Source organism: Dermochelys coriacea, chromosome 3, assembly GCF_009764565.3.
Source record: "Dermochelys coriacea isolate rDerCor1 chromosome 3, rDerCor1.pri.v4, whole genome shotgun sequence".
In the NCBI taxonomy this organism is placed as follows: domain Eukaryota; kingdom Metazoa; phylum Chordata; order Testudines; family Dermochelyidae; genus Dermochelys; species Dermochelys coriacea.
The window spans coordinates 178,496,820-178,517,665 of NC_050070.1; the positions used below are offsets into that span (position 1 = coordinate 178,496,820).

General features: G+C 40.7%; 1 protein-coding gene and 1 long non-coding RNA gene across 9 annotated transcripts in view; one reads left to right on the forward strand and one right to left on the reverse strand.

The window, feature by feature from the left end:
• Positions 1–20,846, forward strand: part of TTC7A (tetratricopeptide repeat domain 7A) — a 268,350-nt gene that overhangs the window by 101,672 nt on the left and 145,832 nt on the right. For all 8 annotated transcript variants that reach the window (XM_038395347.2, XM_038395348.2, XM_038395349.2 and 5 more), the window contains 2 exons: positions 11,438–11,555; positions 17,142–17,199. In XM_038395347.2, the coding sequence (XP_038251275.1) occupies positions 11,438–11,555; positions 17,142–17,199 (176 nt within the window). The remainder of the gene's footprint in view (positions 1–11,437; positions 11,556–17,141; positions 17,200–20,846) is intronic.
• On the reverse strand, positions 774–10,703 carry LOC122459541. Its single transcript, XR_006280304.1, has 3 exons — positions 10,694–10,703; positions 2,122–2,127; positions 774–1,037 (listed from the first exon to the last, which is right to left on the reverse strand). It is a non-coding gene; the product is annotated as an uncharacterized LOC122459541 (long non-coding RNA).

Genomic DNA, 20,846 nt, shown 5'->3' on the forward strand with positions numbered 1-20,846 from the left:
TTATACAGATTTGGCCCAGGTTTAAGGAACAATCTCCTGTGTTGGAGTCTTGTCATCTTCTCAGTGTCTTGGTTGCTTGCAGCATAGGTGGGGGAAGGAGAAGGGCCCAGTATGTGTCCACTCTGCCAGTTTTATACTCTGTCCATGTGCTTGTAGAACACAAGTCCAGGCATGTCTGTGTAGCATTGCGGAGTCTCCTTAAGCAAGTATCAGAGTTAGTCGGGATCTGTAAAAGCAACAGAGAGTCCTGTGGCACCTTATGGACTAACAGATGTATTGGAGCATAAGCTTTCGTGGGTGAGTACCCACTTCGTCGGATGCATGTAGAGGAAATTTCCAGAGGCAGGTATAAATATGCAAGCAAGAATCAGGCTAGGGATAACGAGGTTAGTTCAATCAGGGAGGATGGGGCCCTCTTCTAGCTGTTGAGGTGTGAACGCCAAGGGAGGAGAAACTGCTTTTGTAGTTGGCTAGCCATTCACAGTCTGTGTTTAATCCTGAGCTGATGGTGTCAAATTTGCAAATGAACTGAAGCTCAGCAGTTTCTCTTTGAAGTCTGGTCCTGAAGTTTTTTTGCTGCAGGATGGCTACCTTTAAATCTGCTATTGTGTGTCCAGAGAGGTTGAAGTGTTCTCCTATAGGTTTTTATATACAAAAGCAAGGTTGAGCAATTCCCCTGGTGGGGCCTCAGGCAGGCGAGTCATCGCATTGTAGCTCCCTTGCTGGACAATGGCTGTTGATGGGTTGTTTGACACCCCCGCCCAGCGTTGGTTACTTTCCTTGCTCTTGCCTCTGGGGAGCTAATATTTGGCTGATTCCCCAACTTACAGCATGCTTTAGTGACCACTATACGACACAATTCTCATAACTTTATATGCATTAATGATGCACATATCTGGATAGAGAAATGACTTTCAGCAGATCATAGCTTTTCCTCTGATACCTTACAAGACATGCTTTATATGTGAGATCACGATGATATGAAAATGAAGAATATGAGGGTTACAATACGCTCCCCGAAGGTACAGAATGTCATACTGACTTTGCCTAATTTTGAAGAGTTTGTGAAATTGTATGGGATCACAGCACAAGTTGGTGCTGTCAATAATAATAATTTCAAATTTGAATTGAAGTAGTTCCGTGTCCCTAATTATGTTCAAGGTAACATTGTACAAATACATATAGATGAGCTAATACCTACAGACGTGCATCAAATTCTGAACATCTTGCAGCTCCTGACTGTCCCATGTTATTAACCTCCCTTAATGGATTGGCTTCAATGGGGAGACCTCCCTGTGCCATCTGCTTCTTTATGAATTCTAGGGAGGTCATTGTAGAGCTTTAAAAAATCGTGGAGCTAAATGGCGTCTAGTCTAGGATTAGCCTTAATAATGACAGGTAGCATGGGCTAGTGGCTAGGGCACTAGACTGGAAGTCGGGAGATGAGTCTCAGTAGAAAACACTCTTCTGTCTCTATTGATCTCTGACCAGTATGTGTAAATAGCTAAAGGACACTGATGCCTATTGGCACTGGTAGGTTTTGGGTCTGACACTGTTTCAGGTGCTGTGGGAATACTCTCTGAGTAAAGAATTGCCACTGCTCTAAATGATGGTTCCCACTCATGCCACAGCTCTTCATACTGGAGCGATTTCAAAGTCTCTCAGTGTCAGGGACTACCAAAAATGCTGGCTTCTATGTGCCTCCCTGGTGATTGAACAGCTAATACTGCAGAGGGGTAAGACCTCAATAGCCCCATGTAGAAGGCTGAACTTGGGTGCCATGTAATTTGGCAGCATTGGAAAGGGTGGCACAAAATACTTAACAGAGTCAACCAACTTTAAAACATGTGGGCTTAGTTTCTTGTCATGTGTAATCAGTGAGCCATTCTGTATGCTGCAACCCCCTGTATTCTACTTCCACTTTGTCCATTAGTCACTGAAAACCCCAGGGGCCTCCTCTCATTCACTTTTTCTTTTCTTCTCTTTGTCTCTTTGTTCACTGTTTGCTTTTCATTTCTTTTCTCTCTCTTTGGGCTGCAACATCCCCTCTTCTTTGAATTGATTGAATAATTGTATCCCTGCCTACAATACAATACAGAAATTTAATAATCATAAAAAAACCCAGTCCTATTCTTGTTACAATTAAAATTAAAGACCAAAGCAATGGTGATATTGTTTGAAATGCCCCAACTTTTTCCATCCTAGTAGGTGCTTCTCTAGTCTATTGCCCCACATCACTATCCTTGTTTTCATCTGTAAAGCTGTCCTCATCCTCTTCCTCTATGCCGTCAGTTTGCCTGCCAGTCCCCAGTACCTATGGGAGCAGCAGTGCCTGTTTATGAATGCAGATTCAGTGTGGTGGGGCTTCAACTTTTTGATAAATAAGTTGAGCCAATTAAAAACCAGATGGGTGGCTGTATGCCAGGAGACAGCATCTGCTGTTCCCCCCTCCTTGTCAGTGTGCCCATTGGGCTTGGCTCAAGTACACACCAAAAGCTCTGGTCAAGTAACCTGGTTTGCTGGAACAGGCACTCTCTATTTCAGGGAAAACATCTCTCAGGTTTATGCTACTAACAACTGTTCAGCTTCCATCAAAGAGGATGTGGGGGGGTGGGGAGGAATAACCCAGATTATTATATCATCAGTGGCAGTTCACAGCTTGGTAATACATTTCTCTGAGAGCTGTGTGTGCTTCCCTGTGGCCTAGAGGAGGAGTTAGCCAGTCATCCAAACTCCCGCGGACAAATAATGAAATAATGCAGCATGAGAATTAGTAGCACTTGAATGTAGCTTTGGGTATCTTTCTTTTTAACCTCCTGTCATTTTTCAGCTTCCTGGGCTCCACCCCTGCAGTCTGTAGTCCTATTCTGCGGCTGTTGCTCTCTTCTTTCCCTATTCCACATGGAGCACGCAGAAGAGGCTCTGTGTATCTGTGTCTGTCTCTCATTTCTGGGAAGCTTTGAGGCTGTGTCGGAACAGATTTCAGGCTTAGATTCCACTTGCTTCTGAGAGAACTAAAAATAAAAAAAAAGGAGGAGGAGGAAAGAAATTAAATCGTATTCAGGCTGTTGCCTGTAAGCTGATGCCCAAAGATTTTTTTTTTCTTTACCAGGTGTCATACTGAGGTTCCACACCTGAAATATTTAACCTCTCACCGCCCATAGCATGTTCTTAGAGCTAGGATTCACTATTATCAGTTTGTTTTTGGTAATGCCCATAATGGGCTTTGCATTTTCCAAACACAAAGAATGCAAGGGGCTATGGTCAGATTCTATATCTCCAGGCTTGCTGGCACCGGCTGTAGCTTGCAACCAAATGGTTGATCTAAATGGTCCACCCCAGGGTTTGTGACCCTAGAGTGGGGCCCTATTTGAAATTAATTATGCCTCCATTAGATTAATTTTCAGTTGTACTGAAGGCCTGCAGTCTTGGTCCCATGATCCTTGGCAGCTTAGTGGGAATGGGTTGGTTCATGATTTTTCCCCAACCCTATCTGCTGCTGCGACTGTTGTCTCTCTTGGATCCTTCTAACTGAGGCTTATCAACATGAAGATATAGTTCATGGCAGGACCAGGGCGTGGATGTACCTGCGCTTGCGTGCCCGTGCACTAAGTGTCCATGTGAACCATGCTTCCGCACACTAAAAGTTCCTTAGGGTGCTTTGATCTACTCTCCTTTCAAAGTGGGGTAGATCAGAGTACACTCGGGAATTTCTAGTGCACTGCCACAGGGTCCACATGGACACTTAGTGCACAACACGCTAGTGTTGGATAGATTCATGCCTTGGCTTGTCACAAAGGAAGGGTTTGTTTAGACAAGCCCAGAGTAACACCTGGCATATCTGTAAAATCTGTAGTGAGTGAGTTCTCCACCTGGAATGCAGGCACCTCAGGAAACATTTGTGTTTGAGAGCTGAGGCCTAGTGAATGTTGATGTGAATGAAAGGTTTGCAGGTTTTCAGGCTCTCTAAGAATTGGGGAAGAGGGGGGTGGATGGCAGTCACAGCAGGAGTGGCAGTGGCTGAACAGTGCAAAAAAAGGATTTGTGCATGTTCTTGTGAATAAAACCAGACGATTAGCTTCTCTGGAGTTTGCAAGTCCCTTTGTTCTCAAAGCAGCCTTCAGGTGACCACGTTTGTATTCATAGGAATCTCTGTGGAAAGCCAAAATGCCATTAACACTCATCGAATAAATATTTAAAAATGGTCCTGGAATAAATTGCAAGCCGGAAAAAATGAATGCTGTGGCCTCCTATTATAAAACTCAGGTCATCTAGTTAGGGAAAGGAAACAATGACAGCTGATATAGGTGACCAGTCATACAGCCTGAATAGCAAATATGTATAGTGACCAGTTCATAAGCAAATCAGAAGCTAAAATTTCTGCATCTCACCTCCAAGCCCTTCATTTCATTTAGACTACTGCTGCTGAGATCATCATCCTTTTTGCTCTTCTCCCCATGTCTTCCCGCATAGAATCCCTTATCTGGTTCTTTTCTCTGCCTCATCCCTTTTCCTGGTTCTTTCCTACCTCAAATGCAAGCTTCTTGTTTCTCACCTTCAGGGCTTGGCAAGACTCTGTCTTCCCACATCTCTTCTGGTCCACTCCTCTTATTAGCTCCCTTAATCCTTAAATCCACCCAATCATATCTCCTAACTCTTTCTTTTATTCCTTCTATTCTCATTTTTTTCATCTTCTTTCATTCCTTTTACTCCCATCCTCCGCCTTGGTTATGCTTCAAGACGCATCCCTCTTTATCATAGACCTCCTTAAAACCTGTTCGTTTCACAAACTCCACCAGTACTGATCTCCCCACACACTATTGAACTTTAATGTTGTCCCTTGCATCGTATCTGTCTGAATCTAGTTTGTAAGCTCTTTGGGACAGACCCCTCGTCTTTTCTACTTTTTGTAAAGTATAAAGTTCACTTTTTTAAAAAGTCTTTATTTTTGAGGAAGGAATGAATACAAATGGCTTAACGGGTGCAGACAAATGGGAAATCCACTCTACAATTTGAAAGGATGTAATGTTTAACGTGCATAAGCAAATTAACACAATTGTAACACAATTGATAAGGGATTTACCTACTGCACAGTTGTCCCTGGTATTTTTGATGAGTTGTTAATGTGAGTGTTCATACATTTAATAAGAAAGAGTGATAAGGGAAGAAAAAATGAAGAGAATGAAGGAGAGTGTGTAGGTGTGAATGAGAAAAAGGAGAAAGTGAATGTGTAAGAGTATGGCTGTCTATGGTGAGGTATATTTCTCCTGGTAGGTGAGATAAGGTGTCTTGCATATGGTCCCAGAGGGATAAGAATTCACCCAAATTATTTCTTCTTGGGGGGCTAATTTTTTCCATGATGAGTGCTGGGATATTTTCTGCTTCTATTCACTTAGGGCCCAGTCCAGCAAAGCCCTTAAGCATGTGCTTACACTTAATTACATGAGCAGTAGAACTGCTCGTGTGCTTAAAGTTAAGAATGTGCTTTTGCTGGACCTCAGTCTTTCCAGTATAACAGGAACTTTTAGGACCTAATTCAAGCCCTGTTGAAGTCAATGGGAATCTTCCTGTTGACTTCAGTGGGCTTTGGATTAGACCAAGTGCCTTTGGTGTTAAGCCTGCTCTTCTAAATGTACAGAAAAAGAGCATCTCTATCTAGTCCTAGCAGGCACAAACTGGCTCTGGTGTAGCTCTGTGGCTCTCTATAGCTAGTGAATGATCTATACCAGCTGTTTTCAACCTGTGGTCTGCAAACTATGTCTAAGGGGGTCTGCAAAAGGTTGTCATTACCATAGAACAGTGATTTTTTTTCTTAGAACTTAGAATTATATCTAAGATTTCCAAAGGGGTCCACACTGCCATTTGAAATATTTTAGGAGTCCGCAAATAAAAAAGGTTGAAAACCACTTATCTATTCAAGGAATGGAGATTGCTTCTTCGCTTTTTAACTTAGTATCCTTATTTTATATTTGCATTTTCAATAAATATTTCCTTGTGTTTGTATGAACTGCTAAATATTAATTCTTCTGGTAATAACATTTTAATTTAGTAATAACAGCTAAATATCTTAAAATCAGACAACTAAAAAATCCCAGGTGTATTAACTGAAATAGTTTCTGTTCATAAACAGAATGAAAATTCCTGGTCTGCTGGTACGTTTCTGGCAGGCTTTGCTTCATTGCAGGAGACTTCTGGATATTAAGGAGATACTAAACTGCTGAGATTGGGCAAGACTGAATACTAAGAAAATGCATTTAAATTAAGCCTTTAATGTTTGTCTCAAGAATGGATCAATTCCAAACAAAACCTTCAAACCTTCGCCCCACCCCTAAATTTATAATCTGAGGTCCCAAAAGCAGGATCTTTCCAATAACAGTCTGCTATCTGGCTCTTAACCAGAGCTCACACTGTTGATTGTTGCTGACAGGATGTGCAGTCTATTCTGTAGGCTAATGAGGCATATTCCAGGGCTCTCAAGGATTAGCCACAGCTCTTTCTATAACATTAGAAATTTAGAAGTGTTTTCTGTCAACAATCTTGATCCCTTCTGAGGACAGTTAAGGAAACTGTATTTTAGAAGGATTGCCTGGTGGTTTTGGAAAATAACCAATAACAATGACAACTCCTTTATGGTTAGTAGCTGTCTTTTAGGTTCTGATTTTACCGGCACCTGTGTTTTACTTTTTCATTAGTCTCCAGTCTGTGATCAGTAGAACTATCAGTTAGCTTTGCAGCTGTGCAGCTTCTCCAAAATGACAGAATGGTCTCTGTGCTAGATTAGGAAAGATGGACCTAAGTATTTTTCCATTTTAGATCCTGAGCCTGTGAGGTGCTGAGTGACCTCAATTCCCATTAACATCTGTAGTCTTTGAGGGTACACAGCACTTGTAGAATTGGACCCTTAAAATACAAAACATGGCTGGCCCAGTGGTCTAGAAGCAGTGCAACATGATGGATCAAAATATGGGTTCTGAACTTGAAGCCTTCTGGCCTTGGGGCAGTAGAATCTGGGGTGTGACAGTGTGCTTAGCCCAGGGGGAGGGCAAGAGTGCTTTGTTTTCCATATTTTTTCATTTTAAGAGAGGAAGTAAAACTGCCCTGAGGTTTTCACAGAAAAGATTGCACAGCAAAAGCAGGTGTTGACAGATATGGGAAACACACGCCCACAAACGTTTATGAGCAGGCAAACTTGTGGTACAGCTGTTTGTAAATAGCCAAGAAGCCCAGCATTCTTGTTTGAAAACATGGGATTGGTGCCTGCCCAGTGGCAAATATTAAAACAAGATAAAATGTGCTTTAATCTCCTATAACTTCTGTCAGTCTGTGTCCTCTATCCAGTAAAGCCTTATCTACATTGGAAGAGGTTTTTTGTATAAGCCAAAATATGAATTTAAACCAGTATAGTTATACTGTTATAATCTCCGGGTAGACACTTACCTTGTTATAAGAATATTCCCCCCCCTTTTTTTAAAAAAAATTAGCTTAAATCATTGGGTTGCTAAACTGAAAAAAAAATAATTTTTCTATTGGAATACTAGTGTCCAAATGGGAAGTGGTTATAGCAGCATAACTATATACTTTCTTGTATAGACCAGGCCTAAGTCATAATGTCCCAAAGATGGTTCTCCTTCCCCCGCCTTTCTTTTTTCATGTTACAAACTTTGGACAGTGAAGAAGTGTTTCACGATTCAAAGCACAGATGGGCCTGAACCAGAACTCTGGTTCCAAACAATCTGGAACTTTGGGCAAATTGGCACCCATTTATCTGTGGGTCTTTAACTTCTTTTCTTCTTTGCAAAGAGAGATACTCTTCAGCTACCCTACGGGCTAACCTGGGATTATGAACAGTCAGGGAACCCAGCATGGTCCAACCCTCCTGCAGCAGGAGTGGTAAACTGTGTGCAGGGTGTTTGTATGGAGGAGTGGGGTAAACAAAAATCAAGCAAATGGAAGGAGGCAAGAGAATTCTTCTCCTTGCCATCTCCTATTGAAAAGGCAAGACCTGAATTAGCATAGCTGTGACATTCTTCCAATCTGTGAGTTGTATTTTGAGGGGAAACCTTCTGATTAAAACAGGAACTTCCCTCAGTTGTTTGCAAATACAAACACTTCAGAGGAAAGTTTGTATCTTTGCTTGGGTAGGAGCGAGGAAGTTGGAACAGAAGAGAATCCTTTTCATTTTCCCCGTACATAACGGTGAGCTGCATCACATTTATATTGCAGCAGAACTTCACTGAGCTGCACTTAGTGTAAATGGCAAATCCACACTGAAAGTGGGGTTTGCATTCTACGAATGTGATTCTGCCACTGTGCTGAGTACAGGGCAGAGGAGTACAGGATGCCTTGGTCTTAATGGCTAATGCAAGAGCACCAGGTAACCTCCTCACATCTCTGCTCTCAGCCAGTAACACCCTAAAGCAGGTCTAGATACTCTCAATTGTGCCACTGCTCCACGCATGTGCAAATCCACACCTCACATCTACATTGAGAGTCCTCTCCCATCCCTACCAGTTAGTGTAGATTATAATAATTAATAATAAATAATATATAGCTCTCATGTAGCACTTGTCATCTGTGGATCTCAAAGATCTTTATTTACAAAGGAAGTTAGCAGTGTGGAGTCAGGTTTTGCAGTGTGGAGTCAGGTTTTGCACCTGGGCTTGAGTCATTAGTGGTGGGTAGTAGAAGAAGCCCACCCTGCCCTCACCCAGCAGCAATGGCTTCTGCTCTGCAGGGCTGGGACCTGCTCCCCATTCCAGGTGTTTCAGCCTGGCACCTTAGCCATTCAGGTTTAGCCTGGCCACCCCTCTGTCATGATGGACAGGTGGCCAGGCCAGATATGAATGCCATGTTGCAGCACCCAGAGTGAGGAGCCAGCCCAGCCCTATGGGACAAGGTTGAGTGCAGAGCGGGGTCTGCCTCAAGCTCTGTGGGAAAATTTATGCTGTACACCACCTTTTGTCAATTGTATAATATCTTTGAAAAGGCACATGCATGTAAAGACCACTTGGGGTGAGGGGGTAAGGAGTGAACCTAACAGGTAATGATCAAGTGATCTCTCTCCTGCCATTCATCTCTACCCTCTGACAAACAGAGGCTAGGGACACCGTTCCTTACCCATCCTGGCTAATATCCGTTTATGGACTTAACCTCCATGAATTTATCTAGTTCTGGAGGTAAGTATTATTAACCCGATTAGAATAGTCCGGTACAGTGGTAGTTACATAACAGTAAAGTGAAGCTGAAGAATCCCTTGTATGTGTTGTAATTGAAATAGTGACTTAAGACCAAATTTTCAATCACACACAGTCACTATTTCAGGTTGTGATAGAGTTCTTGGAGGGCCAGGTGGGTCTAGTAGGTAGTGCACCCAGCATCCAATCTTGCCTCCCAGCAGAAAGGCCTTTCAGTACAGTTCCTCACCCATGTGTAGCCTTTGCTTCCCCTCAGGTTTTCAGTGTCCTTGCCCTCTTTTTATCAGAAGGGGAATGGGGGGAAATGAGGCTTATGTCCCTCCTGCAGCAAGGGCAGTTGGTAGGGGAGCCCAGGCCTTCCCACTCCACCGGGCTCTGACCTAGGGCCATATGAGAGTCACTCAGTGTCCAGCATGAGTTATCCCTCCCAGGTCACTTCCTGCCATCCATCTCACCCTATGGATCCAAGTCCAATGTAACATAACTAAACCTTCAGCCCCAACAGGTTCAGCTTGCAGTCCTATTCCTCAAAGAGGGGGCTTCTTCAGCATCCTTGGTCAGGCGCCATCAGGTAGATCTGTCTTCCTCTCCAGCCTCCCACTTCTGAGCTGGGTGCTCCCTTTTAAGTTTCCTCTCCAGTTGGATCATGCACTGCAGGTCTGGGGCTACCTGGGTCTAGTATTATCCCTTAACCCTTTCAGGCCTAGTGGGGGGTTTCTACACCCCATTACACAAGAGCTCAGCTCCCAGTGACACAGACAGATTTTCAGATGACCTGAGTGTGACATACTGTACCTTGGGGTAGCGTCTTGTAACCCCCATATTTCTCATTTGTATATAATTGTGATATTGTGTATAAAGCACGCTATGTGAGGTATCAGGGGAAAGGTTATGATCTGCTGAAAGGCATTATTCTATCTAAATATATGTATCATCGGTGCTTATGAAATGATAAGAATTGTGTTATATGGTTTTCACTAAAATATGTTGTGGGTTTGGGAGGCGCCCAGATACTAGCTCTACAGAGACAATGACAAGGGAGGTAACCAACAGCCGGTTGAGTGCTGTTGTATAGACATCACCAGCCATTGTCCAGCAAGGGAGCTACAATGCAATGACTCACCTGCATAAGGCCACACCAGGGGAATTGCTCAACCTTGCCTGGGGACTCAGCACTGCCCCTCAGACATGCCTGGACTTCTGATCGCCAGGCACATGGACTAAGGGTATAAAACAGAACACAGGGGCCACATGCTGGGCCTTTCTCCTGCCTCCACCTACGCTGCAAGCAACAAAGACTCTCGGAGAAGAAGACTGTAGAATCCAACAGAAGAGACAGGTCCAGGTTTAAGGGACAAATCTGTATATTAAGGACTGCAGTATTCAGTGGGGTCAGAAAAACTGCTTAATCTAGATTTTTCCCAGTCTAATAGGGTTGAGGGTTTAGACTGTGTGCTTATATTTTGTTTTATTTTATATTTTTTATTTATTCTGGTAACTCTGACTTTTTGCCTATCACTTATAATCACTTAAAATCTATCTTTTGTAGTCAATAAATTTGTTTTACTGTTTATCTTTGCCAGTGAGTTTGCCTGAAGTGTGTGGTAAATTTGTTCAGGTTTGCAAAGGTTGGTGTATATCCATATTTCTTTGATGAAGTGGTGAACCAATTAATAAATTTGCAGTGCTCGTCTTGAACAGTGCAAGGTGGTATATTTCTGAGGTACAGTGCTGGGAGCTGGGGGTATTTGGCTGGTGCCTTTCTCTGTGTGATTCATGAGTGGCTCTGGGAGCATTCATGCAATCTAGCTGGGCATGGGGCTCCACATACTGTTGTGCTGAGTTATAACAGCGCCTGGAGGGGTTTACTGCTTGTCACTAGCAAGGCATTGTGAGAGACAGTCCAGGCTAGACAGTTAAGGGGGATCAGTGGTCCCACAGACCCAGACTGCACCACTCTTCTGAAATCTGACCACTTATTTATGGCCTTACTGGGAACAGAGCTGTTCTGAACATTTGACCTATTTGTGGGTGCTGAGCTCTGTGGATAATCTGACCCTATATCTCCTGCTTACTATTAATCTGTATAAAATTGTGCTGAATTGTGATTACAGAGGCTCCTTACACTAACAGCTCTCTGGTCATTTGTAACAGCACACAAGGTCATTGTTATTGTGTAATCTTTATGGAGTGGGCATGACACAGGTAATTTGATTTTTTTTCATCCTATCTTTTCACTACAGCTGGAGGAAGGGGAACGTTTTGCCAAGATGGTGATAGACCTAGGAGAGGATGCTGGAGAGTTCCTAGCTAAGGGGTATCTTGCCTTGGGTTTGACATACAGTCTTCAAGCTACTGATGGTAAAGTATCTGACTTATCAAATATTATGCATAAAGCAGCTATTCTGAGTCTTCAGTGTAAGCAGTGTATTAAAGACATTGTTGAAACTTTGGCTGATCATGGAAAATAATCAAACTCCTAAACTACTGGGGAATATTCACTTGCTTTCTGAACACCATCTGCTTTGATAGGCTACATGGAATTTTTATGCTGAAGTACAAAAACAAATTGTGCTCAGATTTCCTACTCATTTGGGGAGAAGGTCCATTTGCCATGGCCAACAAGTGTTGGGGTGTTTGAATTAAACATTTGCAATAATTTTTTCAAGAGTTCATATATTTACATAATGAAGCCTGACTTTCCATCTATTTTCACATTCATAAGTCACAAAGAGAAGCAGGAACTCCTGAGTTCAGCTCCTGACTTAACACTGATTCCCTCTGTGGATTTGAGCAAGTCATTTAACCTCTCTGTGCCTCTGTTTCTCTATCATTAAAATAATACTTATCTACCCCTCTGAGGCACGGTGAAAGTGAACTAGGTAATGTTTGTACAGCGCTTTGAACAGGAAAAGAGTTATGCAAGCACTAAGCATTATGTTTTAATTCTCAGTAGGCTCTGCAAGCTTAGCACATGGAGGCGTGACGTGCTCTAACTCCCATTGCATGGAGTGCAGGAAAGGCTTTTAGTTTTGTTTTTCATCAGGCTCACATCTAGGAGCAGCTTTTAATTTACTCTCGGACTCCAATAGAAATGTTCCAACACGAACCTGCTTGAGTAGTTGCTGACTCAGCAGGCATTCTGATGAACCTGGCTATGCCCATTAGTGTACCATCACCCACTTTTACTTAGGTTCAGGCCCATTTGTGTATTGTCTCTGTGGGACAAGCTCACAGAAAAGCTCTACTCTTCCGTGCTGTCAATGAGGGTAGTATTGCTGTACGCTTCCTCACAGCAGAGCAACTTGATCAAATATTTTTGTGCTCTTTAGTAGTAGAAGTCACTGTGATTCTCCAAGCATCCATTTCTGATCCAGTGGGCAGCTACTCTGAGAAGTGCCTCTCCAAAGTGGTTGTTAATATACAACACAATCCCTTCTCTGTTTCATTGCCCCAAAGCAGTTGCTCCTGGAAACAACTTGAACTTTCTCTTATTTTCTAAAGTCCTTTAAAACATTTGAGTCCTACATAATGGCCTATTTTCTCAAGGCATCATGCCCAGATTTTGTTTGTCTCTACAATTGTACAATATCTCAGAGTCTATTTTCAGATGGACTTTTTAATTATGTTAATAAATATACAGTAAAATGATTATCCTCTGTAATGTAACTTTATTAAAGGGTTTCTGATAAATGAAGTTGTAGAAGAGTCTGTTGGACTCCACTGTAATCATCAAAGTATTTAAGGAGCTTTAGTGTGAGTTTTAATGCTTTCTATTCTGGAACGGTCTTCTCTGAGTTTTCAAGCGGTTAACAGGGTTCAGGAATGTTCTGACCTACAGCAATCTCATTTATTAAAAAAACACTTAACCTTCCCTACAGCAGCTCTGCACTTGCATCCAATTTAGCCTCTGAATTTCATCTTGAAATAGTGGAGTTTCTGCTTTTCAGACCTCATGCTTTTAGTTTTAAACTAGGCAGGGCCAACTGTTTAGTGGAGGTGCCTGACGCATTATTTAAGAGAAACTAGAGACTGTGCTTCCCTCTTTGAGATTATCTTCTTTTAATAAAATGGATTAAATCCCTTTAAAACATACTTGTTTCCAAATACACGAATATCTGGAATTTTATCCCCAAAACCCAAATCTGTACTAAAGGAGAATTTTTTTTTATTGTGAAAGAAAGAATAAAATATTTATCATAGAGATGATGTAGAAGTTGAAAGGGATGAAAGGAGGAGAATCAACCCCCAATATAAGCCTTGTTTCATATTGTGAAAGGTTAAGTGTGTGTGTTTTCATGTGTACAAACACATTCATAATATCACATAAGATCACATAAATATCTCTGTATATATGTTAACTTCCATAATTTTCCATTTAAATTGACTTCTGATTGGTACAGCACACTCAGTGCTAATTCATAAATTGTTTCAAAGCCATGTAACAACTTTTGTTAGAAAGTTCAAGGTAGATTGCAAGACACTTTCTGATTTAAGATTAGGCTTTCTCTTTTTAATCCATACTTTATCAATAGTTAGCAATATCCACTAAGAAAGAGCCATAGAACATTCAAAACTAAACCTTTTGCTTTGTGACACTTTCTGCTTCACAGCATAACTGTTTCTTTGCAGGAGTGGGATGAGAGAATCATTTTGAATATTATTAAAACATTTTCTGGTCTTTTTTGAAAAATCTTTTAAAAAGTCCCATATATATATATATAATGAGCTACCCTCTTGATAAGACAAGACTGCTCACCACACAATCTGTGTAGTATTATGTGGCTCCCTTGTTCTCATAAGGTATCTGCTTATGTGTTGAACTAAATCTCACTGAAGCAGCTGACGGATGTGGTGTACTCAGCAGAGGATGCCTTCATTTTTCCTTCATTCTCAGGAACACAGATCTTTCATTGCTCCAGCACATCTGTTTCTTCACTAGGCTGTTTTTTTATGGCTAAAATCTGTTGTGATAGATTGGAGCATTTTTATCAATGTGTCTTGTTTTTCCCTTGCTGTGTTCCAGTTTTGTCACTGTCTGTAGTGCCAACTTCGTCTCCCTTGGGTCTCATACAATGTCCCAAATCAGGAATGGAGGTGAAAATGTTTCTCTAGCTAGCTATAAGAACTGTATACAGTTAGTATATTCAGGGCACAAGCTAATATTAGAAAGCTGTAGGCGTTGCTTATTAGTGAACCACTCCTAATTTCCTCATCTGTCGATCAATAATCAAACCACATTCTTTCATATTTGATGTATGATAAGAATTTGGGCTGCAGCATAAATTGCCCTGAACTAAGTCCCAAGGAGTTTATATCCCATTCTCTAAAGTGACTTTGCTCCCGATTTTCAAAAATATTTAGATGCCAGAACACCTTTTGAAAATCTAGCATTTAGGAGCCTAAATCCCATTGATTTTCAGTAACTCTTAAGGTCCAGATTCTCAAAATTATTAAGGCCCCTAACTCTCATTGAAACCCTGTGGCTTAATTAAATCAAGCTCCATTTCCATGGAGACCATGATAGTTGTATTATCCATTTATAATCTGTCAGGTCTCTTCAAAACCATCTTCAATAGTTTTTGGAAGTTTTAGTCCCTTTCTGTAAAGTCTCTTGTTGAATAAAGTACATGGTATGTTTTGATCAAAAGTCCTCATTGCCAGCACATATCTCAGCATGCTTATGGTAGTTTGTTACAAATGCGGAGACATAGGGCCAGATTTCCAGCTTGTATGAATCAGCATAATTACAGTGAAGCCAATGGAGCAACACCAATTTGCAACAGCTGAAGAGCAGAACCATAATCTTCAAGAGTTCCACTACGTGTCATTGGATAGCTGACATCAGTCCTTCTTTCTCATTTAGCTAAATGTGAGGTTGATGCTTATGGAAGACTTTCTGAACTCCCTCAATATATTTTAGGTATTATACTACTTTTTAAATGAGGTATAAATAGTGTGCTGAACAGCCAGAAATCAGAAGTTTAGGGTGATTCCACCTGATAAATTCTCTAGAGTATTTCATTTTATTTTCATTGTTTGAACAAATAGCAAAATTCCTCCTTGTCACACTTTTCTCTGCCTTCTTGGATTAACATGTATAGCAACTTGGACACAATATTTGGTGGTTTTTCTAAGGGACATATAATCAGTAGCATTAAGTAAGAAGACTTCTTTTTCCTGGGTAGATGCTTGTAGCCATTGTGAGATCATTTTTCATGTTTCACCAGCCATTTTGCATTAATGTCCATGTTGAGTTTTTAATTTTTTTCTCTGGTTTTTTTTCTGTCTTTACTTACAACATCAGGTAGTGGACCTGAAATTTCAGTCTGTCTGGAGGGGGCTATCCAGGGTGAAGTGCTCCAGTCATTTCTTTAAACTGTTCCTTTTGTGTTTTATTTTTACTAACCCATGTGGTTAGTAAAAATAAAAAAAAAAAGGGGGGCTTCAATTTTCTTATCACGTCTCCTGCCTTTCAAGATGTTTTATGGCATAATCACTGGTTGATCTTTCTGTAATTTTTTGGGTGTTGAAGACTGACTCCAGATTGAAATGGATGTTAAAAAGAACTTAAATGATCATTGCAGCTATATTTTGCTAACCACATTGGCATAGAAAATGTCTGACTTTGCAGTATTCGCAAACTTACTGGTGTTCTGCTTTTCATTCAATGGCACGTTTGATCTTGGAGAATCTGAAGAAAATGTTTATCTGCATTTTTTATGAGCATGAATCCTCTGTTTTTCTACTTAACTCTTGAGAGTGCTTGTACTTTACTTTACTTTCAAAAAATAATGTGTTTTCCTTGCATTATATCATTTGTTCCTGTCACTTCTATCAACTTGAGGCATGCTGAGTCAGATAAACTCATATATTGATATTTGGTCTTCACTAAAAACTAATCACCTCTTTTCAGTATTAATCAGCAGCATGTAAGAATAAGAAATAACCTTCTTGTGAAATGTGAAGGCTGAAAAGCAATATGAGCTAGCCTGCTTAACACAGTACAATGCTATCAGATGCCCAGCCTATTTGGCAGATGCTTTTAGGTTCTAGAAAACCAAGCCTCCGTAACTATTTGAATACCCTTCTATTCAGTATCCAATAACAATAAATTACATCCATAAGCTGTACCCTTCTCTCCAATCTTCTATCCATTCCCCCTGCCCTCTAGTCTAGGGCCCTACATAGCTCCTTACATTTATCATTTCCTAACTGGCATAACAAGAATCTTGAACACTTCCATTTTACCTTTCTTAGAATTACTTTACAGATAGAAATTAGAGCCCAATGAGTCAGATGCTTATCTGTGCTGAGTTCACACTTGGCACGGCTGAAAGGAGAGTACAGGAGGCAACTGGGGACAAAAACCATGCTTAGCATAACTTGCAGCGGCCTAAGGACTTGGAGTAAGCACAGAAAGACTGCTGCACTGGCTGAGAATCTGGCAGAGCGCCATGAGCTCTACCCCTGACATTCCCCCTCTTCAGCCTGGCACACACCCTGTGTGAATTAGATCAAAGGTGGTGGAGAGCTGGGTATATCTCAGTCAGGGCATTACCTAGTTAGCTGCCCCGTTAGGGTAGCTTTCCAGGGGCTTTGGGCACTGTTAGCACAAAACAACTAGGGCCAAAAGTCTGGCTCTGATGTTTCTAGTTTAAAAAATCCCTTAAATTATGTGTGTATGTTAATGAAAACATTTCAGAGTCACAGAGAAGTGTTTTTTTAAATGTGAGGAAGGGGAAATTCCTTGAAAAACCCAATAAATATTTTTTAAAATGTGTTTTTGTTGTCATTTTTCTCCAAAACCAAAACTGGGTTTGTCACACCTTTACATACAAGTGCTAATATCCTTCTGCTATTGTATGCTAACATTTTAAAATGTATTGCAAGTGCTCTCTAACTGTTAAATAACCATTAAATAACCATACGTGTCTTGTCCTGCAGCTACCCTGAAATGCTCTCAAGACAAATTGCACAAGAAAGCCCTTCAAACTTTGGAGAGGTGAGAAAGAGCCTGACTAGCTGCTGTTTGCTTTTGCTTTTTGGATGAATCCAAAATAGTTCTTTAGTTCTTTTGAAAATATATATGCTCTGCAAAAACCTTCAACATCTCAATTTTTAATATAGTACATAAGAATGGACATACTGGGTCAGATCAACGGTCCATCTAGCCCAATATCCTGTCTTCCAACAGTGTTCAGTGCTGGGTACTCAGATGGAATGAACAAAATAGGACAATTATCAAGTGATCCATCCACTGTGGTCCAGTCCCAAGTTCCTGCTATCAGGGGTTTAGGGACACTCAGAGCATGAGGTTGTGTCCCCAACCATCTTGACTATTAGCCATTGATGGAGCTATCCTCCATGAACTTATCTAGTTCTTTTTTGAACCCAGTTATACTTTTCGCCTTCACAACATCCCTTGGCAATGAATTCCACAGGTTGACTGTAAATTGCATGAAGAAGTACTTCGTTATGTTTGTTTTAAAGCTGCTCCCTATTAATTTAATTTGGTGACCCTTGGTTCTTGTGTTATATGAAGGGGTAAACAGCACTTCCCAATTCACTTTCTCCACACCATTCATTTTACAGACTTCTATCATCTCCGTGCTTAGTCGTCTCTTTTCTAAGCAGAACAGTGCCAGTCTTTTTAATTTCACCTTACATGGAAGCTGTTCTATTTCCCTAATCATTTTTGTTTCCCTTCTCTGTACATTTTCCAATTTTAATACATCTTTTTTGAGATGGGGCAACCAGAACTGTACACAGTATTCTAGGTGTGGTTGTGCCATGGATTTATAAAATGGTATTATGATATTTTCTGTCTTATTCTCTAACCGTTTCCTAATGGTTCCTAACATCCTGTTAGCTTTTTTGACTGCCACTGCACATTGAACAGATGTTTTCAGAGAACTATCCACAATGACTCCAAGATCTCTTTCTTGAGTGGTAACCGCTAATTTAGACCCTATCAATTTATGCATATCATGGAATTATGTTTTCCACTATGCATTACTTTGCACTTATTAACATTGAATTTCATCTTCCATTTTGTCACCCATTTGTGAGATCCATTTGTAACTTTTTCCAGTCAGATTTGGACTTAACTTTCCTGACTAATTTTGTATCTGCAAATTTTGCCACCTCACTGTCCACCACCATTTTCAAATCATTATAAATATGTTAAATGGTACAGATCCCAGTATAGATCCTTGGGACACCCCACTATTTACTTCTCTCCATTGTGAAAGTTGACCATTTATTTCTAACCTTTGTTTCCTATCTTTTAACCAGTTACCAATCCATGAGAGGACCTTCCCTCTTATCCCATGACAGCTTACTTTGCTTAAGAGCCTTTGATGAGGGACCTCGTCAAAGTCTTTGAGTGTCCAGGTACACTATATCAGCTGTATCACCCTTGTCCACATGCTTGCTAACACCCTGAAAGAATGTGAATAGACTGGTTAGGCATGATTTCCTTTACAAAAGCTGTGTTGACTCTTCCCCAGCATATCGTGTTCATCTGTGTTTGCTAATTCTCGCTATTTGCTAGGTTTCAACTAATTTGCCTGATACTGAAGTTAGGCTTATGGACTGTAATTGCCTGCACAGAGCTGGGACAGCACACTAAATGAAGACACATGCAACAACATCTTACCACACCAGGAATCACCCTCTTGAGCCTTTTTTACATTCGCTATTCTTCAGTCATCTGGTACAGAGGCTGATTTAAGTGACAGGTTACATACCACAATTAGTATTCTGCAATTTCATACTTGAGGTCTTTCTGCTGGCTTATTCATATTTAATTTATCAATCTGTTTCCAAACTTTCTCTATTAAAACCTCAATCTGTGACAGTTCCTCAGATTTGTCAACTTAAAAAAAAATGGCTCAGGTGTGGGAATCTCCCTCACGTTCTTGGCAGTGAAGACGGTGAATTCACTTAGCTTCTCCACAACAGCTTTGTCTTCTTTAAATGCTCTGCTAACATTTTGATTGTCTAATGGCCTCACCGATAGTTTGGCAGACTTCCTGCTTCTGATGTACTTAAAAATCTTTTTGATCCCAGCAATAGTCTTTCCAAATCACTCCTACAATAGCAAGAATGCAGCAGATCATTTGGCTAAATTTAAAAGCTAACTTTGTGAGGTATCACTTTTTCTAAATTACAAAACAAGACAAAATTGAGTTTAAATCTATTATGAAAAGTTAACTGTAAGAATGACCTTGTGAGGTTTCCAAGTTTAATGTATCTCAAGTTATAAGGAAAAAGTTTTCTTCCTAGTTGCTACTCTCACAAAACTCTGTCTATCTTAGACTGTTTTAAGGTACGTGTCATCAGGGCTTCTAAACTCAACACAGGATCTTTAAGTCGGACTGAATTCTTTTCTTGCACATCATCATCTATAATAGAGATTCTGCAGATGAAAAATCTGTCCTCGGTTACACCTGGACAATTGCTTTGTATTCAGGGAGTTAGTGCAGATATAACTTGAAGTGAGCTATAGCTCACAAAAGCTTATGCTCAAATAAATTTGTTAGTCTCTAAGGTGCCACAAGTACTCCTTTTCTTTTTGCGAATACAGACTAACACGGCTGCTACTCTGAACTCTGTAATTGTATCTTAGTTAACAGTTCTGTTGATGTTACACAAGAAGGAATAGAATCCAGCTCACTGTCATTCCTGCTGGCTTTGCAGCAGTGACAGTATATAGTAGTAAAAACTTATTTTTGTCACTAAAGTCAGCAAATGTGACTCTGGACATTCACCATGTGGTAATCTGAAGAGCAAGAAGGTGCAACTTTTACTAAGTCTCTCTCTTTTCTTTTAAGTAACACGTACCTAGACTCATCTAGTACCTCCATGATAGTGCTATTTCCACGTAATTGCTGTGCTGCCTTGCTTTTAAACTGTATTTATTTTTATTCTTTGACCTTTCCCACTGACTGTGACTTGTTTTCCTGGTGTCTTAACTCTAGCTAGGAAACAGATAAGTCTTTAGACAAACATCAGATGCTCATAGTTCAGCCAAGTGGGGCATTGAAAGAGTCAGCCAGCTAATACCCTGTGTCTCAGTGAGTATATGTTTATCAATTCCAAAGTACATGTATCAGAGTAGCAGCCGTGTTAGTCTGTATTCGCAAAAAGAAAAGGAGTACTTGTGGCACCTTAGAGACTAACAAATTTATTAGAGCATAAGCTTTCGTGAGCTACAGCTCACTTCATCGGATGCATTTGGTGGAAAAAACAGAGCTCATGAAGTTGACAGATTTCCACTCTATACGGCTAAATTCAGTGCCTTGCATAATCACAGGTTTCAGAGTAGCAGCCGTGTTAGTCTGTATTCGCAAAAAGAAAAGGAGTACTTGTGGCACCTTAAAGACTAACAAATTTATTAGAGCATAAGCTTAAGGCACTGAATTTAGCCGTATAGAGTGGAAATCTGTCAACTTCATGAGCTCTGTTTTTTCCACCAAATGCATCCGATGAAGTGAGCTGTAGCTCACGAAAGCTTATGCTCTAATAAATTTGTTAGTCTCTAAGGTGCCACAAGTACTCCTTTTCTTTTTGCAAAGTACATGTAGCCTCTCAGCCCATGATTTAGGATCCTGAAGCCATCCTTAAACATGGGTATCTCAGCTGGAA